The 22,409-nt window shown below is 58.7% G+C and overlaps 1 protein-coding gene across 1 annotated transcript in view; it reads right to left on the bottom strand.

The window, feature by feature from the left end:
• The window catches only part of ABCA2 (ATP binding cassette subfamily A member 2), a 139,959-nt gene that overhangs the window by 48,031 nt on the left and 69,519 nt on the right, over window positions 1-22,409 (bottom strand). The window contains exons 7-20 of the mRNA XM_084650526.1: window positions 21,159-21,344; window positions 20,555-20,773; window positions 17,728-18,050; window positions 15,699-15,858; window positions 14,164-14,292; window positions 13,337-13,504; window positions 12,592-12,688; window positions 11,308-11,481; window positions 11,090-11,192; window positions 10,574-10,688; window positions 3,865-4,055; window positions 2,033-2,183; window positions 894-1,098; window positions 394-558 (exon numbers count right to left, since the gene is read on the bottom strand). Coding sequence (XP_084506652.1) covers window positions 394-558; window positions 894-1,098; window positions 2,033-2,183; window positions 3,865-4,055; window positions 10,574-10,688; window positions 11,090-11,192; window positions 11,308-11,481; window positions 12,592-12,688; window positions 13,337-13,504; window positions 14,164-14,292; window positions 15,699-15,858; window positions 17,728-18,050; window positions 20,555-20,773; window positions 21,159-21,344 — 2,386 coding nt within the window. The remainder of the gene's footprint in view (window positions 1-393; window positions 559-893; window positions 1,099-2,032; window positions 2,184-3,864; window positions 4,056-10,573; window positions 10,689-11,089; window positions 11,193-11,307; window positions 11,482-12,591; window positions 12,689-13,336; window positions 13,505-14,163; window positions 14,293-15,698; window positions 15,859-17,727; window positions 18,051-20,554; window positions 20,774-21,158; window positions 21,345-22,409) is intronic.

Raw genomic sequence — 22,409 nt, 5'->3', positions numbered from 1 at the left:
ACAGGGATGAATTTGGCCCCATACCACACCCGCGAGGCCAGCCCGTATTATGACCCTCGCTTGGGGGAAACGACAGCACAGGGTCCATCTCCTCTGTGAATCGGGGGCTTTTCTAAGCGGGTTAGCAGCATGAGCTCAGCGCCAGGCTGTAACTCATGGCTCAGCCGAGCGGAAAGGCCGGGGGCTGGGGAGTCACTGCTGGGCTAACCCGAGTTCAAAACACACCGGTTTGGGCAGGCCCGACCCCCACCCCCGCCCAAGAGAGGTGACGCGACTGGCCCGGTGCCACAGTGACGGAGCCAGGAACAGAGGCCAGGCCCCCTGGATCCCAGCCCTTTCCCCACTGGCCCCTCTCGCCTGCCTCTGCACTGCCCAGCCTGCGGGCATGCTTACCCAGCCGCCTGTTCTCCATGGCGCAGGCCTGATCCTCCTCCATGATGCTGAGGCGGGTGGTTCTAGACCAGGGCCAGGTCCACTCCCAGGTTTCGACCCGCCCGTTCCCGAGCCAATAGGACTTCTGGAAGGGGAAGTACCAGGGCCGGGGGAGCCCATACATGCCTGCGAAGGAAAGGAGATCAGCCGTGGTGCTGGGGTTCATGCAGGAGGCCCACAGCATGCACTGGTGTGGCCGAAAGGTGTGGGCCTCCCCGCAGAAAGTGGGGGCCAGCGGGGACAACACACAGAGCCCCAGGGAAGATCACTGGGTGGCTGGGTACACCCCCCCAACTCCCAGGAGGGTTCATGAACATGGCCAGATGCTGACCTGCCCCCAACCCCTGCATTCACAGCCATGCACGGAGAGGCTGTTGACAGGCCCTCCTTCCATCCCACTCAGGTTGGTGCCACTCTGCACCTGCCCCCCTTGGGCTACAGGAGGAGCCCCTGGCCCGTACCTGGGTGCACGGCCTCAATGTACCACGTCAGCACACCGTAGACCACGGCATCCACGATCAGCATCATCATGGAGAGCAGCAGGTTGAAGTCGTCGCCTTCCACGGGTGACTGGCTGAAGGTGTGCCACTGGATGCCCACGCCGGCCACCTCGTACAGCGCAAAGTATTTGGAGCCCAGCCCGAAGGCCGTGGTCGACATGAGAGACTGAGCGGGGGAGAGGGAGGTTAGTGTGAGAGCTGCTCCCCTAAAGTTCTGGGCAGCAATCCCCTAGCCAGGTGCTGAGGGGGGGACAAGGGGGCCATCAGGGCTATGGGGGGACGAAAGTCATTGGAGGTGAGGGTGGGAATCCACGGAGGGTCTGGTTGCAGCAAAGGGAGAAAGGCCATTGGGGGTGTGGCTGGTGGGGTAAGGGAGCACCGCTGCCTCCTGCAGGCGCCCTGATCCAGTGGCTCTAAAATCAGGATTCACACTGGGGCATGAGCTCCTCACAAGGGGCCAGCTCCTGCCCTGCCCAGCACAGTGGCAGGGAGCAGACATGCAGCCCAGCTCCATCACAGGGTGCAGCTGGGCAGTGCCAGGCTCCCCCACCCTGCGAAGCGCTGGAGAGGACACAGTGTGCAGCATGTGTTAGTTGGCACACTCCTCTGCAGGGATCCCACTCTCCTGGAGGGGACGAGGCTCCCTATCCCCACCCTGCAGGGCAGCGGAGCCCCCAGCCCAAGCTTTGGGAGTCCTCAAGACCCCTGCCCTTCCAGCCCTCTGCTTAGCTAGCTCCTCTGGCTAAGCAGAAGGGTGTTAGGCTGGAAATGTGCCGCCACGAGCATGTCGGTTTCTCCAGCTCTGCCCTGCTGAAGGCCACTTGGTCCCTAGGGCTGCAGCAGGCAGTTCTCTTGCCAGAGGCGGCCTGACTCCTCCAGTGACTGGGGCTGGAGGCATGGCCGGGGGTGTGGTGTCTCCCTCCTGTCCGCATGCTGGGCAAGAAGCAGGGAGCATGCCCCGCCCATCCTGGCAGCAGGGAGGGCGATGGGACATGGGGAGCCAACTGGTGATGGAGGGAGCAGAGCTGGGGAACCCCGTTCCTAGGGAGGCCAGGCTCAGGGCCTGCAGGGAGCCACACCGGGCCATGCCCTGTACTCACAGCAATGCACTTCTCGAAGGCCGTGATCTTGTCGTGGGCCACTTCCTCCCGGATGGCGACGTACATGTAGGGGACGTAGCTCAGGAAGTAGATGATGCCCCCGCAGGCTGAGGCCAGCTTGGCCTTGGAATAGAGCACGGACACCAGGAAACTGTAGGGCAGACAGTGTGACATCCTCTGCCGCAAAGGGAAAGGGGTCATGCCAGCCCCAGCCCCAGCGAGTGGGGGGGCAGACCACCAGCCCCAGAGAGAGAGGGTGTTAGGCCTCCCCCAGCCCCACCTCTCCCCCCAGAGAAAAAGGCTCAGATGCCCCCCCACACTTCATCACCCACCTCCGAGAAAAAGAGGCATGACCACCTCCCACATCCTGTCAAACTCCATCAGAGGATGGGACCCCCGCCGCTGGAGTTCCGGGGGGCAGACCTGGCTATTTCCTTGGCAGCCTGGGGACAGAAACCCTCTGTTTGCTACCCAAGAGGCCCAGCATGGAGTGGCCCAGCAGGTTTCCTTCAGCCTGCCCTGCTGGTGGGCCTTACCCCACTGGGGGGGGCACCCAGGGAATTCGGTAGCCACCCACCTTTCAGTCCTTGGCCCCTCTGCTGAGCCTGCCAGTGAGCCACCCCGCTGTCAGCAGGAGCAGGGGCTCCGAGGAGGGGTGGGACTGGCCCACCAGCTGTCGGACAGCAGGACTGGGCCGGTGGCTCGGTGCTGAGAACTCAGTACCAACCCTGCTTCCTCGGGCCCCATGGCTGGCTCCCTTCCTGAAACCTCCGGGAGGCAAACACCCCTCAGAACAGAGCAGAGAGAGTACGGCAGAACCAGCTCTGACCAGACCACGCGCCCCCCGGCAAGGAGAGCCATGGCAGGGGTGTGTCACTGTGACCACCACATGGGTGCAGAGATTCCCCACTGCCCTTTAAAGCCACAGCAGCTGCACCACAACGACTTTGTGGTTCCTCCTAACTGAACGTGGAAGAGGACGACACCTGCTGCCAACTGACGGGAGAATCTTCTTCCCTGCGATCCTCAGCACCGTAAATAACTCCCACTGGCCCACAAGCCAGCCGATCCCTGCAGATACCTGCATCCTGCGACAGCCCAACGGTGCAGGCTCCTCACCGCCAGTCAGCCTGCCGCCCCCTTTACACCAACCACTGGGCAATGCTAGAAATCAGTCGGCGACTCAGAGGTTTGAGCTTGTGGCATTGTCCACAAGCTCGATTCTCCTCTAATTACACTGCTGTAAATCAGGAGGAGCTCCATGTAAGCCCTGGGAGTTACACCAGCATTAGAGGACTATCTGGCCTTTAGCTGCGAAACGATCCCAGACCGTACCGGGATCCCATCTGCTACCCATTGCTCAGAACCACCGTTAATCCTGCTGTTGGTGGCGCAGAAACAGGCAGTGCCCAGGGCTCAGGCTGGGGCTGTAGCCCAATGACCCATTGTTGCCTTCCTGGAATGAGGGGTCCAGCGCGAGCAGCACGGGGGTGACCCTGGTTACATCCATGGCTCCCCTTCTCTGGGAGTTCTCTGGAACATGGTCCCTCGCTAGTGGCCCCAGCATTATGGCTTTGCTATAAACTGTGAAATCACACATTGGATCAAAATGGAATCCAGACCCCAGAGTAACAAATTAACCACACTACCCCAGCCCACCCGGAGTCTCCCCAGGCTCAGAGACAGCAGCCATGCCCCAGGTAGCACATGCCTAGAGGCCTCGTTGCTCTGGTCCCTTGCCCCTCTGGCTGCTTGACTCGTCCCAGCTTCTGGGCCCCCTGCCATCACTGCTGTGTTACATCCTCTGCCCCGCCCCAGCCGCCAGCGCTCACCAGAACATGATGGTGGCCACGGCGTAGATGGCGAGGAAGAGCCAGATGATGAAGACGTCACTGTGCATCAGGACCTTGCCATACTTCAGGATGGCAGTGAGTGCGGTGACGGAGATGGAGAGCTGGACAAAGCCGGTGATGAACCAGGCCACCCAGTGGACTGCGTTATTCAGGCCCATCATCTTCATCACCTGCAAGAGATGGTGCCATGCGCCATCAGAGCCCATGGCCGCACTGGGGCTGGTTCCATGGGAAAAGTCCCCACCTTGCCAGCTTATTCCTCCCTCTCCCTATGCACCCAGGAATCCTTAAGGGGAAAGCGCCTAGCTCGAGAGTACGTCCCGCGGCCCTGGCTGGTCTGTGCAGCTGGTCACTCTCAGCTTCAAGCACTAGAGTCTGATCCTGCTTCTTCTTAAAACACAGGCAGGTAGAAGGGGAAAGAAGCAGCGCAGGAGAGAGAAACACGCAGCTCCCATCTGTGACCCCAACACTCAGAGGCTGGCAGGCCCTGGGCACAGCAAGGGGCCCAGTGGGTCATTCTGGGACTGTGGCACTAGAGATTTGGTTGGGGTGGCTCTTATTTTCCACTGGCCGGTCTCTGGAGGTCAAAGGGATTGCTGGTTTATTACTGTGGTTGGACTTTTAGCTGCCAAAGTATTGCCAGGTTGGATCTGGCCTGGCTGGCGAAGCCGGATTCTTCTGAGTGAGGGCAGGCAAATGGAGCAGTAGGGAAGCAGGAGAAGAAACAGGAAACCGAGAAGTCCACTAGCCCAGGGTCCATCTCCAATTCTGGCCATCTGCTTCAGAGGGAGGTGCAAGAGACCCTGCAGGGGGCAGTGATGAGACCCACTGCTCTGCAGCCCCACGGCTTGCAGCCGGAGCTCTCTCCCGCTCCATATAAGGGTCCAGACCTTTTCTGGACTTGCCTAGCTCTTGGCCCCACGATAAGGTGAGTGGGGGAGGAACTGATCCACGGCGGGGGCTGGGAGGCAGCGGGACTCTTCGGTCCCCATCACTGGGGCTGCTCAGCCCTCGGCTGTAGCAGGGCCTCCCGAAGCGGAGCTGGGAGGTGCCAAGAGAGCAGGAGTGGCGGTAAAAGTCTCCTGGCTGGAGAGAGTGAGCGAGGCAGAGCACAGGGCCCGGGGAAGCAGACTGAGCCGCGCAATGCTTGTTTGATGGCCTGAACTCAAACCAACCTCCCCTGGGGAGAGTGAGCTAACTGCCTCGAGCCCCCACGGGGAACACGAGTGTGGGGCGGAGGGGGGGGAACGCCACAGCTAGCAGGGAGAGGGCAGACGGCAGTCATGGAGACAATGAGGTGACTGAAAGGTGGATTCTCCAGGGTAGGCAGCAGCCCTTCAGGAACTGCAATCCAGGCATCCGTTTCTGGCGGGGATGGAGCAGGATCCGTACGGCTCACGCTTTGCCGGCTTGTTGGTTTCTCCGACACAGGTTCCCTCTGATCCCACCCTCCAGCACTCGGCAACCCTGCTGATCACCACGCTGCTTCTCGTGAAATTGAGATGAGGCTTGGCTGTGCTAGACAAGGCCCAGACACCGTGTGGGGGAAGCCCAACGCTTCCACCCAGGCCCTCCTGGTGATGTGAGACACAGCTCATGGGAAAATGCTAGAGGAACAAAGCAGGCCCCTCAGACAGAGGGCACAGCTGGAGCATTCCCCAGTTCGGTTTGTTCTCACTGTCCGAAACATGCGTAGGAAAGATGGACAGTATGGCAAGAGACAGCCCTGGCTTAACCAGGATATCTTCAATGATCTGAAACTCAAAAAAGAGTCTTACAAAAAGTGGAAAGTAGGTCAAATTGCAAAGGATGGATATAAACAAATAACACAGGTATGTAGGGACAAAATTAGAAAGGCCAAGGCACAAAGAGAGATTATCCCTTTATGTCTCTAGCTAGTTTAGCAAGAAAACATTCTACAAGAACATTAGAAACAAGAGGAAGACCAAGGACAGGGTAGGCCTGTTACTAAACAAGGGAGGAAAAACAATAACAGAAGCATTAAATGACGTTTTTGTTTCAGTTTTCACCAAAAAGGTTAATAGCAATTGGACATCTAACATACTGAATGCCAGTGAAAATGAGGTAGGATCAGAGGCTAAAATAGGGAAAGATTAAAAATCACTAGGACAAGTTAGATGTCTTCAAGTCACCAGGGCCTGATGAAATCCATCCTAGATTAGAATACTCAAGGAGCTGAATGAGGAGATATCTGAGCCATTAGTGATTATCTTCAAAAAGTCATGGAAGATGGGAGAGATTCCAGAGGACTGGGAAAGGACAAATATAGTGCCCATCTATAAAAAGGGAAATAAGGACAACCCGGGGAATTACAGACCAGTCAGCTTAACTTCTGTACCCGGAAAGATAATGGAGCAAATAATTAAGCAAGCAAACACCTGGAAGATAATAATTTTGATAAGTAACAGTCAGCATGGATTTGTCAAGAACAAATCATGTGAAACCAACCTGATGGCTTTCAGGGTAACAAGCCTCGTGGATATGGGGAAAGTGGTAGATGTGGTATATCTTGACGTTAGCTTTTTGATACCTTCTCATAAACAAACTAGGGAAACATAGCCTAGATGGAGCTACTATAAAGTGGGTGCATAACTGGTTGGAAAATTGTTCCCAGAGAGTAGTTATCAGTGGTTCACAGTCAAGCTGGAAGGGCATATCGAGTGGGGTCCTGCAGTGATCAGTTCTGGGTCCAGTTCTGTTCAATGTCTTCATCAGTGATTTAGATAATGGCATAAAGAGTACATTTAAAAAGTCTGTGAACGATACCAAGCTGGGAGGGGTTGCAAGTGCTTTGGAGGATAGGACTAAAATTCAAAATGATGTGGACAAACTGGAGAAATGGTCTGAAGTCAATAGGATGAAATTTCATAAGGACAAGTGCAAAATACTTTACTTCGGAAGGAATAATCAGTTGCACACATACAAAATGAGAAATGACTGCCTAGGAAGGAGTACTGCGGAAAGGGATCTTGGGTTCATAGTGACCACAAGCTAAATATGAGTCAACAATGTAACGCTGTTGCAAAAAAGCAAACATAATTCTGGGATGTATTAGCAGGAGTGTTGTAAGCAAAACACAAGAAGTAATTCTTCTGCTCTACTCTGCTCTCATTAGGCCTCAACTGGAGTCTTGTGTCCAGTTCTGGGCGCCGCATTTCAGAAAAGATGTGAACAAATTGGAAAAAGTCCAGGGAAGGGCAACAAAAACGATTAAAGGTCTAGAAAACATGACCTATACGGGAAGACTGAAAAAAATGGGTCTGTCTAGTCTGGAGAAGAGAAGACTGAGAGTGGACATGATAACAGTTTTCAAGTACATAAAAGGTTGTTACAAGGAGGAGGGAGAAAAATTGTTCTTCTTAACCTCTGAGGACAGGACAAGAAGCAATGGGCTTAAATTGCAGCAAGGGCAGTTTAGATTGGACATTAGGAAAAACTTCCTAACTGCCAGGGTGGTTAAGCACTGAAATAAATTGCCGAGAGAGGATGTGGAGATTTTTAAGAGCAAGTTGGACAAACACCTGTCAGGGATGGTCTAGATAATACTTAGTCCTGCCATGAGTGCAGGGGACTGGACTAGATGACCTCTCGAGGTCCCTTCCAGTCCTACGATTCTTTGATGCTATGGCCCCTGTGATGAAGTGGGAATTGTTTGTAGTATGTTGTATGAAGCTTGTGTGTGCCTCAGTTTCCCCATGTGCTGCATTGTTACCTAAGGGGTGAGAAAGGGCTGTTTGCTCTCATAGCGGGGAAAGAGACATAGATATGGGTGTCACCTGGCTGTCTGGATCTGGGTTCCCTTATCAATGGAGCCTCTGACAAGACAATGGCAAATTTAATTGCCTGGACATTGATACCTAGCAACCAAGGCCCCAGAGAGATATAGACTTCCCCGCCTCTCAGCAGGGGCTGAGCAGCATCTCCCCAGCTCAGGAACAAGGGACTGGGTAGGTGGGAGGGGATAAGTGTTGGCTGCTAGAGGCAGTCGGGGCTCTCACCTGAAGTTTGACAAAGGAAATCAGATGGAGAGACAGAGCTTGAGCAATGGAGCTCACTACAGCTTGGCTGGGCTTTGGGCTGACCAGAATGGACTATTCTTAACCTTCATCTCTGTGCTACCTTCAGGACGCCCCACGCTGCGTTCCAGTTAACGAATAACCCGACTGTTCTGACAACGCTGTGTGAGGGTCACTGCAAATGCTGGGCAAGGTGCATCAATCCTCAAAGAGTGGATAAGTCTCCATTGGGGCCTGTCTCAGTTGGACTCCCTGAACGGGGCTCATGGTGGGAAGCAGGGGTGCTGCAGGCCCAGAGGTCCAGTCTAAGGAGGCGGTGAAGTCACGTGGCTTACCCTGTAGGAAAAGCGAGACCCCCTAGGGGGACTGGCACACTGAGGGGGTTCCTCCTAGAGACCCTTCTAAAGCTGGGGCCACTGCACTGATCCTGTGGATCAGGGACACCCCCAAAGGGGAACAAAGGATGACGCCAGGGCAAGGGAAGCACTGATGGCTCAGAGAATGCGTAGAACTCTCTGCTCCTTCAGCAGCCAAGGAACTGGAGGGAGTTGGGTCCTGTCCCGTGTTAACTCAGATCCTGCAGTAGGGCAGAGAAGGCCACAGCTTTTATGGGAGAGAAAAGCCACCCACTCTCCTTGCTCAGCCTGCCTAAGCCCAGCTGTCCCTGTAAGAGAGACAGCACTGTCCCTTGGGGCCCAGACAAGACAGGGCTTGTGGGTAATGGCTCAAAAGGGCTGGGGTTGCAGGACACCGACAGACCCTGTGGTTCTCTCTGGCTCCCAAACTACCCAGCCTGTGCTGCCTCTGTGCAGGGTCTCCCAGCTTCCTGCCAAGGTGGGCGGGCACAGATTCCCTCAGCCTGGGCCCTGGCAGCAGGCCAGCCTGGCAGGCAGAGGGGCAGGCTTCATGCTGGATGAGAGAGCCCATGCACTCAGAAAGACTGGTCTGGCCCAGTGATGGCCCCGAGTGCAGAGTGCAGGCCTGAGCGGCACTCCCCCAAAGCGATGTGGGGAGAGGCTCTGGGGTCCATTCCCGTCAGGCAGCTCTGAAGTGGCCCATCTGCATGGGTCCATGAGCCGGGTGCTGGCACTGTAGGTAAAAGCAGGCTAAACCAAACTGAAGGGATGGGATGGGTAGCTGATGGGGTGCTCAGGGAAGGACAATTCACAGCCCCGGCAGAGCCCTGTGGGATGCCAAAAATCTCAATGCCAGGGAAGCAGTGTGTCTGGCTAGCAAGGGCACCGCTGATTTCCTTGTGGGAATCCCAATCAGGAGACCTTGGGAACATGCACAAGCAGATCAGTGAGCAGGGCTGCAAGAGGCTCGGGCTGGGAGCCTTTATGGTCCGTTCTGCTGCATCTGCATTGCTCACTAGAGCATCCAACAGGGACGGGAAAAGCCCTCTACAGAAGCCTGCTACTCCTGAACTTGGCAAAGGCAGGCTGGTCTCACATTGCCCAGGATTGATAGCCTGCTGTGCCTGGCACTGCGCCCTAGCGCCTTCAGCCTGCTCTCGTTTGCCACCGGAACCCTCTCTGCTCCTGCAGCCAGGCTCTGCTCTGCGGGGACCCAGTGCCAGCCAAGGAACAAAGCGCTGCTGTTCGCCTGGAGCAGAAACCAGGCGATGGGGAGAACAGGGAGGGGGCATGGAAACAGGATCCTCAGTGTCTGAGGTAGAAGAGACCCCGTCGGCTCCTCTGTTCCTGTCACCAAGCAGGGCTGTCCCCCCACAAGCCAGCAGTGCGATCCCACTGCTCCCTGAGAGCCAGGCTGGCTCCGAGTGCAGGGGTCACGCTGGAACGTTGCTGCTTTAGGATGTTTGCGCGGGCACCTAGAGCTGGAAATATCCCTGTGGTACCATCCAGCTCTGGAGACCCGGAGAACGACACCTTGGTCCTAAGGCCCATGCTGTGTTACTGCTGCAGAGGGTCCTTGGCAGTTAATGACAAGGGCCTGCAGTGAGCCGGGGAACTACAGAGCACGCCTCGGCCTCAGAGTGATTAGTAGGGGACAAACCCATCCCTGGGAGTCTCACCCGTGGAACCGTGCCTCTTGTGCTCTGGTTTGGAGAACGGAAGCAACCATGGGTCTGTCTTTCCTCTCGCTTGCTCTCATTTTACACCAATTTCAATGGAGTTACCCCAATTTACACCGGGGAGAGAATCAGGCCCCAGGGCTTTCCCTGTAACGTTTCACTCAGGGGTCCACAAACGTCCCCATGGGTGGAAAATGTCCTACCAGGCACCTACCCATTGCTCACAATGGCACAGACATCACCCCATCAGGGTCCCGTAACATCTCTGTGCCGGGCCAGCACCTGCTGACGTGGGAAAGGTTACATCACAAAGGCACTTCCTGGTCCCTTAGCGTCTTGCATTGCAATTGCAACACAGCCGCTGGAAGCAAAGAGGTGGAGCCAGCCTCACTCCTCCACAGAGCACAGCTAGACAACCAGGGCCCAGCGGGTGGTCCCACCTATGCCACGACGGGCATGGGCAGTGCTCCTCTCCTGCTTTCCTCCACGCAACTGGATTGCGCGGTCAACCATCTCCCTTCCTCCCCGCCGCTTCCTGCCATCCCAGCAGGTCCCAAGAGGGACACTAAATCCCAGCACCCCATTGCTCTGCCTGCAGGTGCTTGGGGGTCTCCACCTCTTTCAGCCGATGCTCCTTCTCCGCCACAATGTGTTGGATCATCATCGCCACCGAATAGACCCAGGAGATCACCATGCACAAGGGCATCATATGCTCGATGACGAACAGGAAACTGGGAAAGAGAGCAGCAAAGCACCATGAGAGCGCCCTGCTGGCCAGCCTCCCCATGTGGGTCTGGGGCGACAGGGAGCCCTGCACCAACCCTCGCTGGTGGGAGGGGAAGGAAGTGGAATAGGGGCCCACCAATTCTGCTCCAGTCTCCCTCAGCCCCAAGCACCGTGCCGAAACGTCACGGCCAAGTTCTCGCCACACTGCCTGGGCTGGGGCCTTGTCTCCATTTCAGTTTGGCGCCCAGGCAATTCCTGCTGGAGGCCACTTGGGCCTAGTAAGGTATTTGCCCAGGGGAGAGGCAGGGACTGGGATTGGTGTGTCAGGTCCCTGCAGCGCCCCCGTGACATGGCACGACACTCCCGCTGTCGTTCTCCCCCCTCACCCACTCCTGGCATAACTCACTCGTCCCTGGTGTAACACGGGTACGGGAACATCTGCACATAGTTGCCGGGCTCCACCACATCGTGGCCCACGAAGGTGTTGATTATGGCTCGCTCCATCATGTCTGAGGGGAGACAGAAGAGCCCAGGTCAGCGAGGGGCAGGGACGGTGCCACTCATCAAGAGGGTGCCATGGGCGCTGCTATGAGGCTGCTGGCAGGAGGAACCCAGGCCACTCACCCTGGATCCACACGAACCCGTAAAGGAAGTAGAAGCGCCCGCCCGTGTTGGGGCCCGGGCGCCAGTATGCCCGCCTGATCTCGTTGGTCTTCTCGGTGAAACTGGAATTCTGCCGGATCTTGTACATCACGTGGGGGGGCAGGGAGCCATCCTTGTTGGTCTGGAAGATCACACCTGAGGGAAGAGCATGCTCAGAGCGCTGAAGTTGGGGCCTTCCTCTCCCTGCCAGCTCTGGGGCTAGCGTACTCCGGGGCAGGGAGGGCACACTCACTCCTCTGGGACCCAAGCGGGCAGCCCACGCACCGAGGGCATTACCCAAAGAATCAATGGGGTCCTATTGACCTCAGTGAGCTTCAGATCAGACCCCACGCGAGGGGGCAGCGAGAATCCAGAACAGGAGAAGAGGAGCATCTCACAGGCCTTTGCATTAAGACCCGGAGCCACCTTAAGAGAGCTTCCTTCATTTTATAGTTGAGGAAACTGAGGCACGGAGCAGTTCAGTGACTAGCCCAAAGTCACCCAGCAAGTTAGTGGTAGGGCCAAGACCAGTCTCCTGCTCTCTCCCATAGTGCCTTCTGTTCCTGCTATGGACAATACACATGGGGATTATTGGGGGGGATTCCTTGTATCTGAAATGAGTGACCTGCCCAAAGGGCAGCCCGCCGGCTAACATTTGTACAGGCCACCGGCCAGCGTGCACTCCCTGCTCATGGCACACACATGATCCCCTTAGGTTGCCAGCCTCCTGCACATGCTGCAAGCGCAAACACAGCAGGGATCGACAGACAGACCTAGGGGAGGGATCGGCTGATCCTGCCAGCCTCCCTAGGGACTGCTACAATTGCTGCCTGAGCCCCATGGGGGATGGGTGCTCCCAGCAGTGCTGGGTCTGGCTGAGACACGGAGCAACATGAGCCCCAAACCCCACTCCCATGAGGGGCTCTAACAAAAGGGGGAGCTGCAGTGAAGCTGGTTCCCAGAAACCAGGGCCTAGTATTAGCTGAGGCCATGGGGTGGCTGAGCAAATGGGCCTTGCTGCACTCAGGCGCCCCAGTAAGCCCCAAAATCCAAACCCACGGATCTGGAAGTGCTGGGCTCAAAGCCCACGGCAGCTGGCTGGGCCCAGAGCAGACAGACAAAGCCGGGGGGTTGGTTTCCAAGCTTACAAGTCAGCAGGATGGTGAATGGACATGCCCTGAGATGACAAGGGAGAGGAACCAAGTGTGGCCCAGTGACCGGAGAGAGGAGAGGGAAGGAAAGCACAAGGCCGGGGCTGGGACGTACTTGCAAACACCGTGACGTTGTCCTGGTACGCCTGGTTCAGCGTGTAGTTCACAATGCGCTCCTCGTCAGGGAAGCCCTTGAAGATGTCCACGCTGACCTGGCGGGAGGGAAAGACCCCGTGAGACCCCCCACTGCCCAGGAACAGCTCCCCGTGCTCCTGCTGCCCCGCGGGGGGCGTTCCTGGGCACACTCCCGTGGCCGCTGTCCCAAACTCCCTCTCAGTCAGCTGCATCCAAACACTGCCCCGGGATGGGGTGTAAACAGGGAGCACTGATGAGACAGCCTGAGCCCGAGCAGAGTGCATTGCCAGCCCTGGGGCCAGTGCACAGCCATAGCCACCTCTCTGCGCACCCAGGTCCTACTCCATCAGGACGGGGCTCCCCGTAGCTGCGGCTGGCCACCAAGGGGAGTCCTGCAAGCAGCCCTGCCAAAGGCACTTGGATCTACCCCGCATTCACCTCCATTACCAGCTACGCCCTAACTCTTCGGCAGAGTGCTCTGGGAGGCCCACACACAGCGGCCTCAGGTGAAAGGTCCTGGCACAGCAAACTAGAGCAAGGAAGGGCTGAGTCAGACCTGCTAGGATTTGAACTTGTGGTTCCAGGGGATCCTAGGGGGTACAGACCACCCAGCTACTACAAGGCCCCCTAGACGAGCCCCGGTACAGAGGCAGCAGGGCCTCCTAGCATTCCTGGGCAGCCTGGCAGGACCCAGGCTTGGCGCCAAGAGGCTGCGTGGCCCGCACCTTGGCCATGAACTGGATCCAGCCACAGGCGGCATTGTCGATGGTGTCCAGCTGCTGCAGCAGAGCGCTGGCATTGGGCAGCGAGAAGTTGCTGTCGATGAAGCTGCGGAGGAGGTTGTTGTCCGAGGCGTTCAGGATCTCGGGGTGCTTGTGGAGGTCATTGGTGAACTGGGGAGAAGGATAGGCCCGGGGAGAGAGACAGACCGAGGAAAGAAAGGATGAAATGGTGCAGAGGAGCTGAGGGGCTTCCATACCTCACCCCATCTCCTCTTGGTGCTATTTGCACAACTCACATGGGGGGGGCCCCACTCCCCCTGCTGTGCACCATCATTTGCAGCCGTGCAAACACCTTCCTATCCGCCCCCCTTGCTCTCATCAGCAGGGGCGCTTTACACAGCCCTGCACGGCCATCAGGAACAAAGCAGGGCTGTGGGCAATCGGGCCCTGAATTGCTATGCCGATGCAATACAGAGAGAAGTGCCCAGCATAGGGCATGTGCCCTGGCATCTGGTGCACTGGTCACGGGGCAGCTGGAGGCAGCCAGCCAGCCTCAGTAAGCCAGGAGCAGGGAAGGGGCCCAGAAGACATCTCTCCCTTCCCTGTTCTGTAATGTTACTATAACTAGGCATCTGAATGGTCAAACTGCGTCACTCAGCACTGACACCCCGGTCTGAGAATCTTGGCTCCCGCCCCCGAGACTGGATACAAAGTCTGGGAGCTGACAGGCTGAGGGGAGACAGCCCTCCCCAACAGTCCCGCACCCGGATGAGAGCCATCTATTGGCTTCGCTCCAAACCCATTCCTCCCCTTCCCCGGCCCGCAAGCACCTCCTGAAGCCAGCGGATCCGTCGCTGCAGTTTGCCCTCCTCCAGGAAGCCCCGTATCTCGGAGGAGATGTTCAGCCAGACCTGGGCGTAGCGAGTCACGTTCCCGACAAAGGCAAAGGTCTCATTGGCCTGTGGGGAGAGAGGGGAGTGGAGATGACAGGGGACATGGAGGCAATGGGAGACGATTGGCCCACTGCATGCCTGGGACTGGGACCAGTATGGTGCCCAGGTCATTAAGGCTCCCACAAGAGCAGGGTTAAGGACCCATACGCAGCAGGGAGAGCTGGACAAGTCAAACCAGTGCAGACACACACGGCATTACTCCAGAGTAGCTATTGCACTTGAAATTCACCCCCACTCTTAATCCAAATTCACTTTCAAGTGGAGACACGCCTTTAAATTGGCCTGACCCTCAGCCGGATCGGTTTAGCATCATTCACTCATTTGTGGACAATGGGAGGCAGCCAGTTGGCTGTGCTCCCGGCTTGTCCCGCTGGGCAGCATATCCCCTTTCCCTTGTGCTCCCCGGCTTTGCCGTCAGTGAGTTGTCTAGTCTGTTCTTACGCTGCCAGCTCCTGGGGGCGGGGACTGGAGCATGTGGTCCTGGCCTGTAGGCATTGTCAGAACACAGACAATACTAAGCCAGTCTAAGCAAGGGTTAAACCCACTTCAATGCATCTATGGTAGGGGCCCTCACCAGTTTAACTAGGTCACTTTAAAAACCAATGTAATTAAATCAGCACAACTCTTGTAACCCAGACAAGGCCTGCCCGGTCACCGATAGTGAATGGCACTGATGCAGCTGGCCTCCAGATGGGACCCTGGGACCTAATTCCTCTCTGCCTGGGCATTTACCTGTGTGCAAAGCAGGTACGCAATGCTGCTAAACCAGCATTCTTCTCGCTGGCCTCTGCCATTCACTGCCTGGGTGTAACAAGCCTCATGCAGGGAACTGGCCCTGGGCTGGCATCATGCACTTTCCTGTCGTGTGCCTGGCGCTGGGACCGGTGATGTCAGAGGAAACCACAAAGGAAATGAACACCCGGCTTCCGAGGTGTCACCTACAGGCCAAAGAGGGCCAGCAGCCTGCGGCACTGGGCTGGAAACCACCCTGGCTGGCTGCCACGCAGCCCAGAACAGCTGCGGATGTTACAACGAGCCCACAGTCACACTTTGCTCAGCCTCCAGCAGCAACTCAGCTGGAGGAAGGGAAAATACCTTCCCTCTCCCCTTCTGCATGCTGCCTTCAGTCACTGAGCCTTAATTACCGATTCCAAGGCAGAGCTCAATGGGCCCCCAGGGCTCCATGGCACAGCTCAAGGGCTGGAGCAATCCATTAAACCCGGCTCCTTAAGCGCTGCTGCCTGCCACAAGCTGCTCTCCAGAGAGCTGCTCAGAGCCACCCCGGCTAGCCATGGACTTTGAGACCTTAGGGGCTTCCAGGGGACCCCTCAATAGAAGCAGGGCTTAGAGTCTGATGGCCAGCAGGCCAGGCCGCCCTGTGCAGGCCCATCTGGGCCGGCCAGCACCCTCACCTTCAGGATGACCTTGTCCACTTCCGTCCCGACGGGCGAGTAAAGGATCTTGGGATTGCTGGTCATGAGGTGCACCAGCAGCCCCAGGTTACGCTGCTCCTTGCTGGTGAAGCCCAAGGAGCTCATGTTGCCCTGCTTCAGGGCCTCAGGCTCAATGGTGCTGGAAAGGGAACCACGCCGGGTCAGTCCTGGGGCCAGAGGGGCCGTCCCTGAGGCCCAACGGGGGAGCCGCGCAAGACGCTGCCAATGCACCTTGGGGACCAGAACTTCAACCCCGCAGCAAAGGGGAATGTGCCAGCAGCAGGGTCATGGCAGGGAGCCCACACCCTCAGCGAATACCTGGCACGAGGAGCCTTCCTCCACCCTCCGTGTCATGGAGGGCTCTGACAGCCAGCCAGGCTGCAGAAGGAGGTGGCGTTTCAGTCACCCCAGCGCCCCCACCCGCCAAGGCAGAGGCCCCCGCTCTGTGGGGCAACTGGATCTGCAGCTCGAGGTCCCTCTGGAGAGTAGGTGCCGTTGCGTACAGGGCGCTCACGAAACCCACTGCCCCATGTGTACATCGTGGGGGGGACCTGGCAAGGACCCTGCCAAGCATTCCAGTCCTGGCACATGCCTGGGGGTCCCACCCGCGGCGTATTCAGGCCTAGGCCAACAAGGCTTAGGCCTAGGGCAGCAAATTTGCAGGGGTGGCAAATCTGTAAGAGCAGCCAGAGGCACCAACTTCCCCCAGCACCGGCGGGTGCTCATGCCTCCCCACCCCTGGCGCCGCCCCAGCTCCACCCCTTCCCCGCCCCCATGCCAACCCCTTCCCCAAAGTCCCCGCCCCAACTCCACCCCCTCCCTGCCTCTATTGGTCCCCTTCCCCAAATCCCCGCCCCGGCCCTGCCTCCTCCCTAAGCGTGCCGCGTTCCCCCCTTCCCCCCCAAGCCGCGAGAAGCTGTTTCGCGCACAAGCCCTGGCAGGGAGCGGGGAGAGGGGAGGAGACGGAGGCGGAGTGGAGGTGAGCTGGGGCAGGGGGCTGCCGCCGGCGGGGGGGGCGGCAATTATTTCAGGGCCTGGGGAGGCAAAATCATTAATCCGCTGCTGGGTCCCACAGCAGCACAAGGCGAGGCCTGGTACCGAGCCCTGTCTGGACCACTCCCCTACCCGACCAGTGATACTCCACGGTCATCTCCTGCGCCCCTCAGGGCAGCTACACCAACCTGCTCCGCCCCTGGGCAAACTGGTCCTGCCCCGCCCCGCTCTCGGGGGCACTCCCTTTGCTGACCCCTGCACGTTCCATGCTGTGCAGGGGCCAGTGCACGAGGGGCCCAAGCACGGTTTCACACCGACTCACACGCTGGTGAGTCAGGGAGACGCCATGGGATTGGTGCAGTGCGAGCTGTGCCGTGGCAGCCTGGAAACCCTCCCACAGCCAAGGACACGTGGGCAGGATGTGCAGACCCACTCGGGCAACAGCCGGCATCACGCACACGGACTCGTGTGGGGGATGGGAGTGCTGCAGGGAAGGGCTGGATGGAGAGCTCTGGGGATGGATGCCCTTTCTCTACCCCTGGCGTGGGCAGCAGCCGGCCTGGCTTTCCCCACGCGGCCTTGCTCACCAACTGCGCTCCGTGGTGGGAGGGCGCCCTGCCAGGGAGAGGGGGTGCAAGCTCTGAGGCCCAGGCTGACCTGGCCTCTCCGGCTGGCCAGCTCCCAAAGCAGCCCTGCTACCATGGCCTAGGCTACCTCCCTGTGTCCGGGCCCAAGCCAGCTGCAGGCACAGGGGGGTGGAAATGGACCATCTGGGCCTAGTGCACTGACCCCTGCTCTCTCTTCCCAAAGGAGGAGTTTCCCACCCCTCCCTGCCCTGATAACGGAGCTTGGTCTTAACCTGCAGCTTCCCCGTGATCCCACTCATGCCACCCCCACCCCTGGGCCGTCTCTGCCAAGGGACCTTGCTCCTACCCTGTGTCCTCAGTTACTGCAGCCCCGGGCTCCCTTGCTCCCCTCATCCCAGGGACAGGGGCACCCGCCTGGCAGCTCCTACCGGTTGTTCCCGCACAGGATGGGCTGCAGTCCTGCCCAGAGCTGCACGAAGGCTGAGCACTGGCCCTGGGGGTTCTCTCCCACGGGCTCCCTGTCGCCCTCCTCCGTGGTGGAGTTAGCGCCGGCGGTGAAGTTGCCACCCCAGCTGGTGCTGTTGGTGGCGGGTGGGGGTGCTTTGCTGGTACAGGCGCCCTGGGGCAGCAGCTTGGCCAGAGCCGAGAGGATGTCCACGTCCTTCAGAACCTTTTCCATCTCCACCAGGTCCTCCAGGAGGGCGTGAAGCCGGTGCTGGGCCGCTGTGCTGTTCACCTCATCCAGCTTGAGCTGCAAAGCCAAGGGCAGGAGAGGTTCAGCAGCAGCGCTGGGTGCCCATGGGTCCTGCTCTCCCAGCAGTTACCAGGGCCAAGGAGTCCAGTCAGGAGAGAGCCAAGGAAATGCCCTCCTGGCTTGAAATACACGTGGTCCATCACAGATACAGGCTGTGCTTCCCAGAGCCTGGGCTGCTGTCCCCACAGCCCTGGACCCCCATCCATCCAGCCTCCCACGCTGTCACTGGCTTCCTACATTCAACTCCGTCAGCACTCTGCCTGGCCTCACACCTCCTCCTCCCACAGCCTCCACCTACTGCCCCTCATCTGCTCCCTCCAGCACCCCCCAGAGTGGGCTACTTGTCACACGGAAGGGTCCCATTTATCTGCAACCATCTGCAAGCCAGTGGCCCATTCCCTTTGCCCTGAGACGCCCCATTCCCCTTGCGCTGTGCGTCAGGGGAGCTCTATGGAAACACATCACAGTGGCCTTGTGCATTCGCAACGGGCATAAGCAGCTGTAGGAAAACACCAGGAAGCCTCAGGCTCATGCCCAAGGTGACCGACACCTGCCAAGCCTCCATGGCCCGACTTCACATGGCAAGGTGCCTCACTCCAGGTGGCAGGCTCACTGTACGGGCCAGGCCATTTGCTGCATCCCCTAAAGCCAACGGGGGCCCGCTGCTGACAGGCAGAGACAGTAGCCAGTGTAATTAACACAGCAGGTACTGTGCAATGACCCTGTTCAGCAAGTGGATGTGGGTCTGTGGAGCAGCTGGGCTCCCTGCACCCAGGCACCTTGAGTAGGGCTCTGCCGTTTTTCTAGGAAAGGCTCAGTAAGCACCCGGTGGGATTCTATTCGCCTCTCTGGCACATTCACTGTGCCCAGGCCCTGCTGCAAGGGCATGTCAGCACTGGTTCCCTTGCTCCAGCAGCTCTCCCAAGTGAGCCGGAATTGGAAGAAGCCACACATAACAGAGGTGAATAAACTGAATAATGTTAAGTGCCCCAGCCATCCCCTCCCTAGGGACCCCATGGCACCTGGGACTGGAGACTCCTGGGTGCAATTCCTGCCCTCACTGATGCCAGAAAGCAAGTCAGCACTGAGCACGCCACATGGGGAGAGCTGCACCCCTCAGCTGCACTGGTGGCCAGGGCCTGGGACAGGTGCCTGGAATACTCATGGAGCGCATGCCCACAAGTGGGGCTGTTCCCAGGGATATCGAGTGATGGTGCTTGTGGGACGGAGCTCTGCTAAGTCCTCGCCATGCCCAAGAGTGGAAGTGACAATGCTCTCCAGTCACTATCTCCTCCCAGGACCCTGAAGCCCCCCGGGAGCGAGGGAATGGCTTGGAGAGATGGACCAGGGCTCTGGGACAGCTGAAAGAGAAGGAGAGTGGATTCCCTTGCAAATAAAGGGGGCTGGTCTATGGGACAGGGACAACATCCCCTAGGCATGGCCCCATTCCCTGAACTGGCTAAGATCCGGGAGCCAGGAGGGCAGTGGCTGCACTGCGTTCAGGAGAGATCCGAGACACCCCAGCAAACCAACCCCGACCAACAGAACAGCTCTGCGTCTGCACATGGTGAGCACTGGGGCAGGCAGAGGCCAAGCAGCTGGGGCAAAGGATGAATGGGCCCTTTGCAAACTCCGCCCTAGAGGCAGGAGGTACAAGTGAAGCGGTAAACCATGGTACAAGTGAAGCGGTAAACCATGATTTGAGGACTTAAACCACTCACCTATGTCTGAGCTATTGATCACAGGAATGGGTGGGTGAGATTCTGTGGCCTGCATTGTGCGGGAGGTCAGACTAGATGATCATAATGGTCCCTTCTGACCTTAATATCTATGAATCTATGAAATATCAGACTGGGGAGGGCAAAGCCAGGCAGGAGGGAGGTGGGCCAGGAACAGCAAGAGCTACCTTGGCTTGGGGGGGCAGAGGAGGGGAGCTGGGGGGAGGGAGGTCTGGGGTGTAGAGCACAGGGCCCCTAAGCCTCTGACTTTGCAATAGGAGTCTCAGCAGTGTTTGCCGACAGCTCAATGATCCCTCCTTATCCAGGGGGCTGGGGCTGGTGGTGGAGTGCCATCCACAGGGGCCCCTGGCCTGCAGAATGCTCTGCCCCCGAGGTCTGAACCCACCCATATATGCTGGCTTAGCAGGCACACTCAAAGCCCACCCGGCTGAGCGGGCGCGGGCGGAGGGTGGATCCAGGAACTGGTGACTGAGTGCCAGCTGGCAAGAGGGAGATCAGCTGGAACAAGCACTACCTGTGACCTGGCCAGGACAGCTGATGCCTGGGGGCTGCAAGTTCATGGAGCTGATGACTTGAGCCCAGTAGATCACGTCCCTGGATGGAGGGCTCTGAATCCTTATGCCATCTTCTGGCAAGGTGGGAGCAGATTGGCAGAGGGCAAGGCACGTACCCAGCTTCCCCCGCCAGCAGGGCAGGCCCAGGTGTCAGAGCAGGGCAGCCGCAGACACTCTCCCCCCTCCACCAGGCAGAGGTGCCACTTACCCTGCTGACGACTTCGTGCACGTCCAGCTGCTCCTTGAGCTCCATGCCCAGCTGTGTGAAGTGCTCCCGGCGGATGCTGGTGCTCCCGTTGCAGACGGTGGCCCGGTAGGCCTGCAGCCAGGTCTGCCGGCTCTCAGGGACAGTCAGGATCTGCTTCAGTTCCTCCTGATCCTGGTCACAGGTCAGGTGCTCCAGCACCGATGGCGTGAAGAGGATGCTCTGTGGGAGAGAGGACATGCTGTCACTCGCTGCCTGGGATGGCTTGGGCTGGGACAGCCAGACTCTTCCAAAAAGCAGGGGGATCCTTGTATTCTGAGCAGCCCCTCGCTTTCCCCTCCTGCCCAGGCAGCAGGGCACAGTGCCAGGCAGGGATCTGTTCCCAGCTCTGCTCGGACTCTGGGCATGTCCTTCACATGGGAAGGATGGAGACTCCAGCCAGAGAGCCCCATAGGCCAGCAGGGAGCAGTGGGGAATCCCAGCCAGAGACACTCTGGGGGCAGGAGTCCCAGCCGGAGGGGGTGAGTCCCCTCCAGCGTGGGGTCTAGGGAATACACACAGCCATCACACCAGAGTCTGCCCCCAAAAACCGCTCGCAGCCCCTCACCTCCATCTCCTTCACAAAGGCCTGGGGGCTGTAGGAAGCAGAGGCCTCGGAGGGGGCACCGGCCAGACCCAGGGCCTGGGACAGGAGGTGCAGCAGGGCCTGCCTGTGGGTGGATCTCTTGGGGTCGCGCAGGGCCCTGTGGATCAGCCCGTCTTCCAAGTTTCTCCACCCGCCCAGGAGGCTCTCCTGGAACCGACAGGGGGAGAGGAGGTGAGGGGACTGGGGCAGGAGGTGAGATCCCTGGCAGGGTGTGGAATGAAGAAGGCCCCGTGGGGCACTAACAAGAGGCCCACATGTCCCCCAAACTTCTAGCTGGCCAGAGAAGAACAGCAGCATCTTCGCTCCCTCAGCCTCGAGGCCTGGCCAGCAGCAGGTGTGGGACAAAGGGACCTCAGGAGAGACAGGGGAAGGGGGACCACTGGGGCAGGTAAAACGAGAGCTTGGAGAAGGATGGAAAGGGGGACATGACCCAGGGGGCCTTGGGGGCACAGAGAAGGGGAGATTGCAGGGAACGGGCCCTGGAGACCTTCAGGGGTAGGGGATGCCAGAGGAGTCTGGGGACAGGGATAGGGTGGGGCATATGGCATCATTCGATGGAAGGAGAGGGCCTGGGTCCGAGGGGAAAGATGTAAAAGAGCGATGGGGTGCAGGGAGAGCTAGGGGCTAACGGAGGGGAGACGGGATGGGGACTTAGGGAGAGGGTGATGTGACGTGGTGGCATGGATAAGTCCGCAGGGGCTGAGGGGGAAGGAGACATCCTTGTGGACTGGGAGCATCGGCTGAAGGCGGGGAGGGAACAGTCAGGAGTGCCTGGCGGGGGGGTGGGGGGATCTGTCCAGTGGGCCCAGGCACCTCCGTCTTCCCCAACTGTATCCAGGTAAGAGCCCCTGCCTGTGAGAGCCTCTGGGGCAGCCATTCTCTTGGGGGGGAGGGGAAGGAGAAGAGTCCTGGTCCCAGCAGCGTGGGCTCGGGCCTAATTGGGACGAGCGAGCCCTCCAACACAGGCTGCCTGGGGGTAGCAGTGACTGAAAGAGAGCCTGGACCGGACTGGAATGGGGCCAGTGGGAAAGGCTCCGTAGCCATCCCCCATCCCACTGCCCTGCTGCACACAACTGCACTGAGGGCAGGGCAATGGGGTACCCCAATCCCGGCCCCTGTACTGAAGGGTGCCCAGTGCCCTTTGCAAAGCAGAGGGGTGGGTGCTGCAGGGACCTGCTCTGGGCTGCAGCTACCTGGGGACTGTGATAATCA

The sequence above is a fragment of the Lepidochelys olivacea genome, assembly GCF_965140295.1.
Source record: "Lepidochelys olivacea isolate rLepOli2 genome assembly, chromosome: 16".
NCBI classification, from domain to species: Eukaryota; Metazoa; Chordata; order Testudines; family Cheloniidae; genus Lepidochelys; species Lepidochelys olivacea.
The sequence above is the reverse complement of the archived record's forward strand: the minus strand, read 5'-3'. Positions and strand labels throughout refer to the sequence as shown.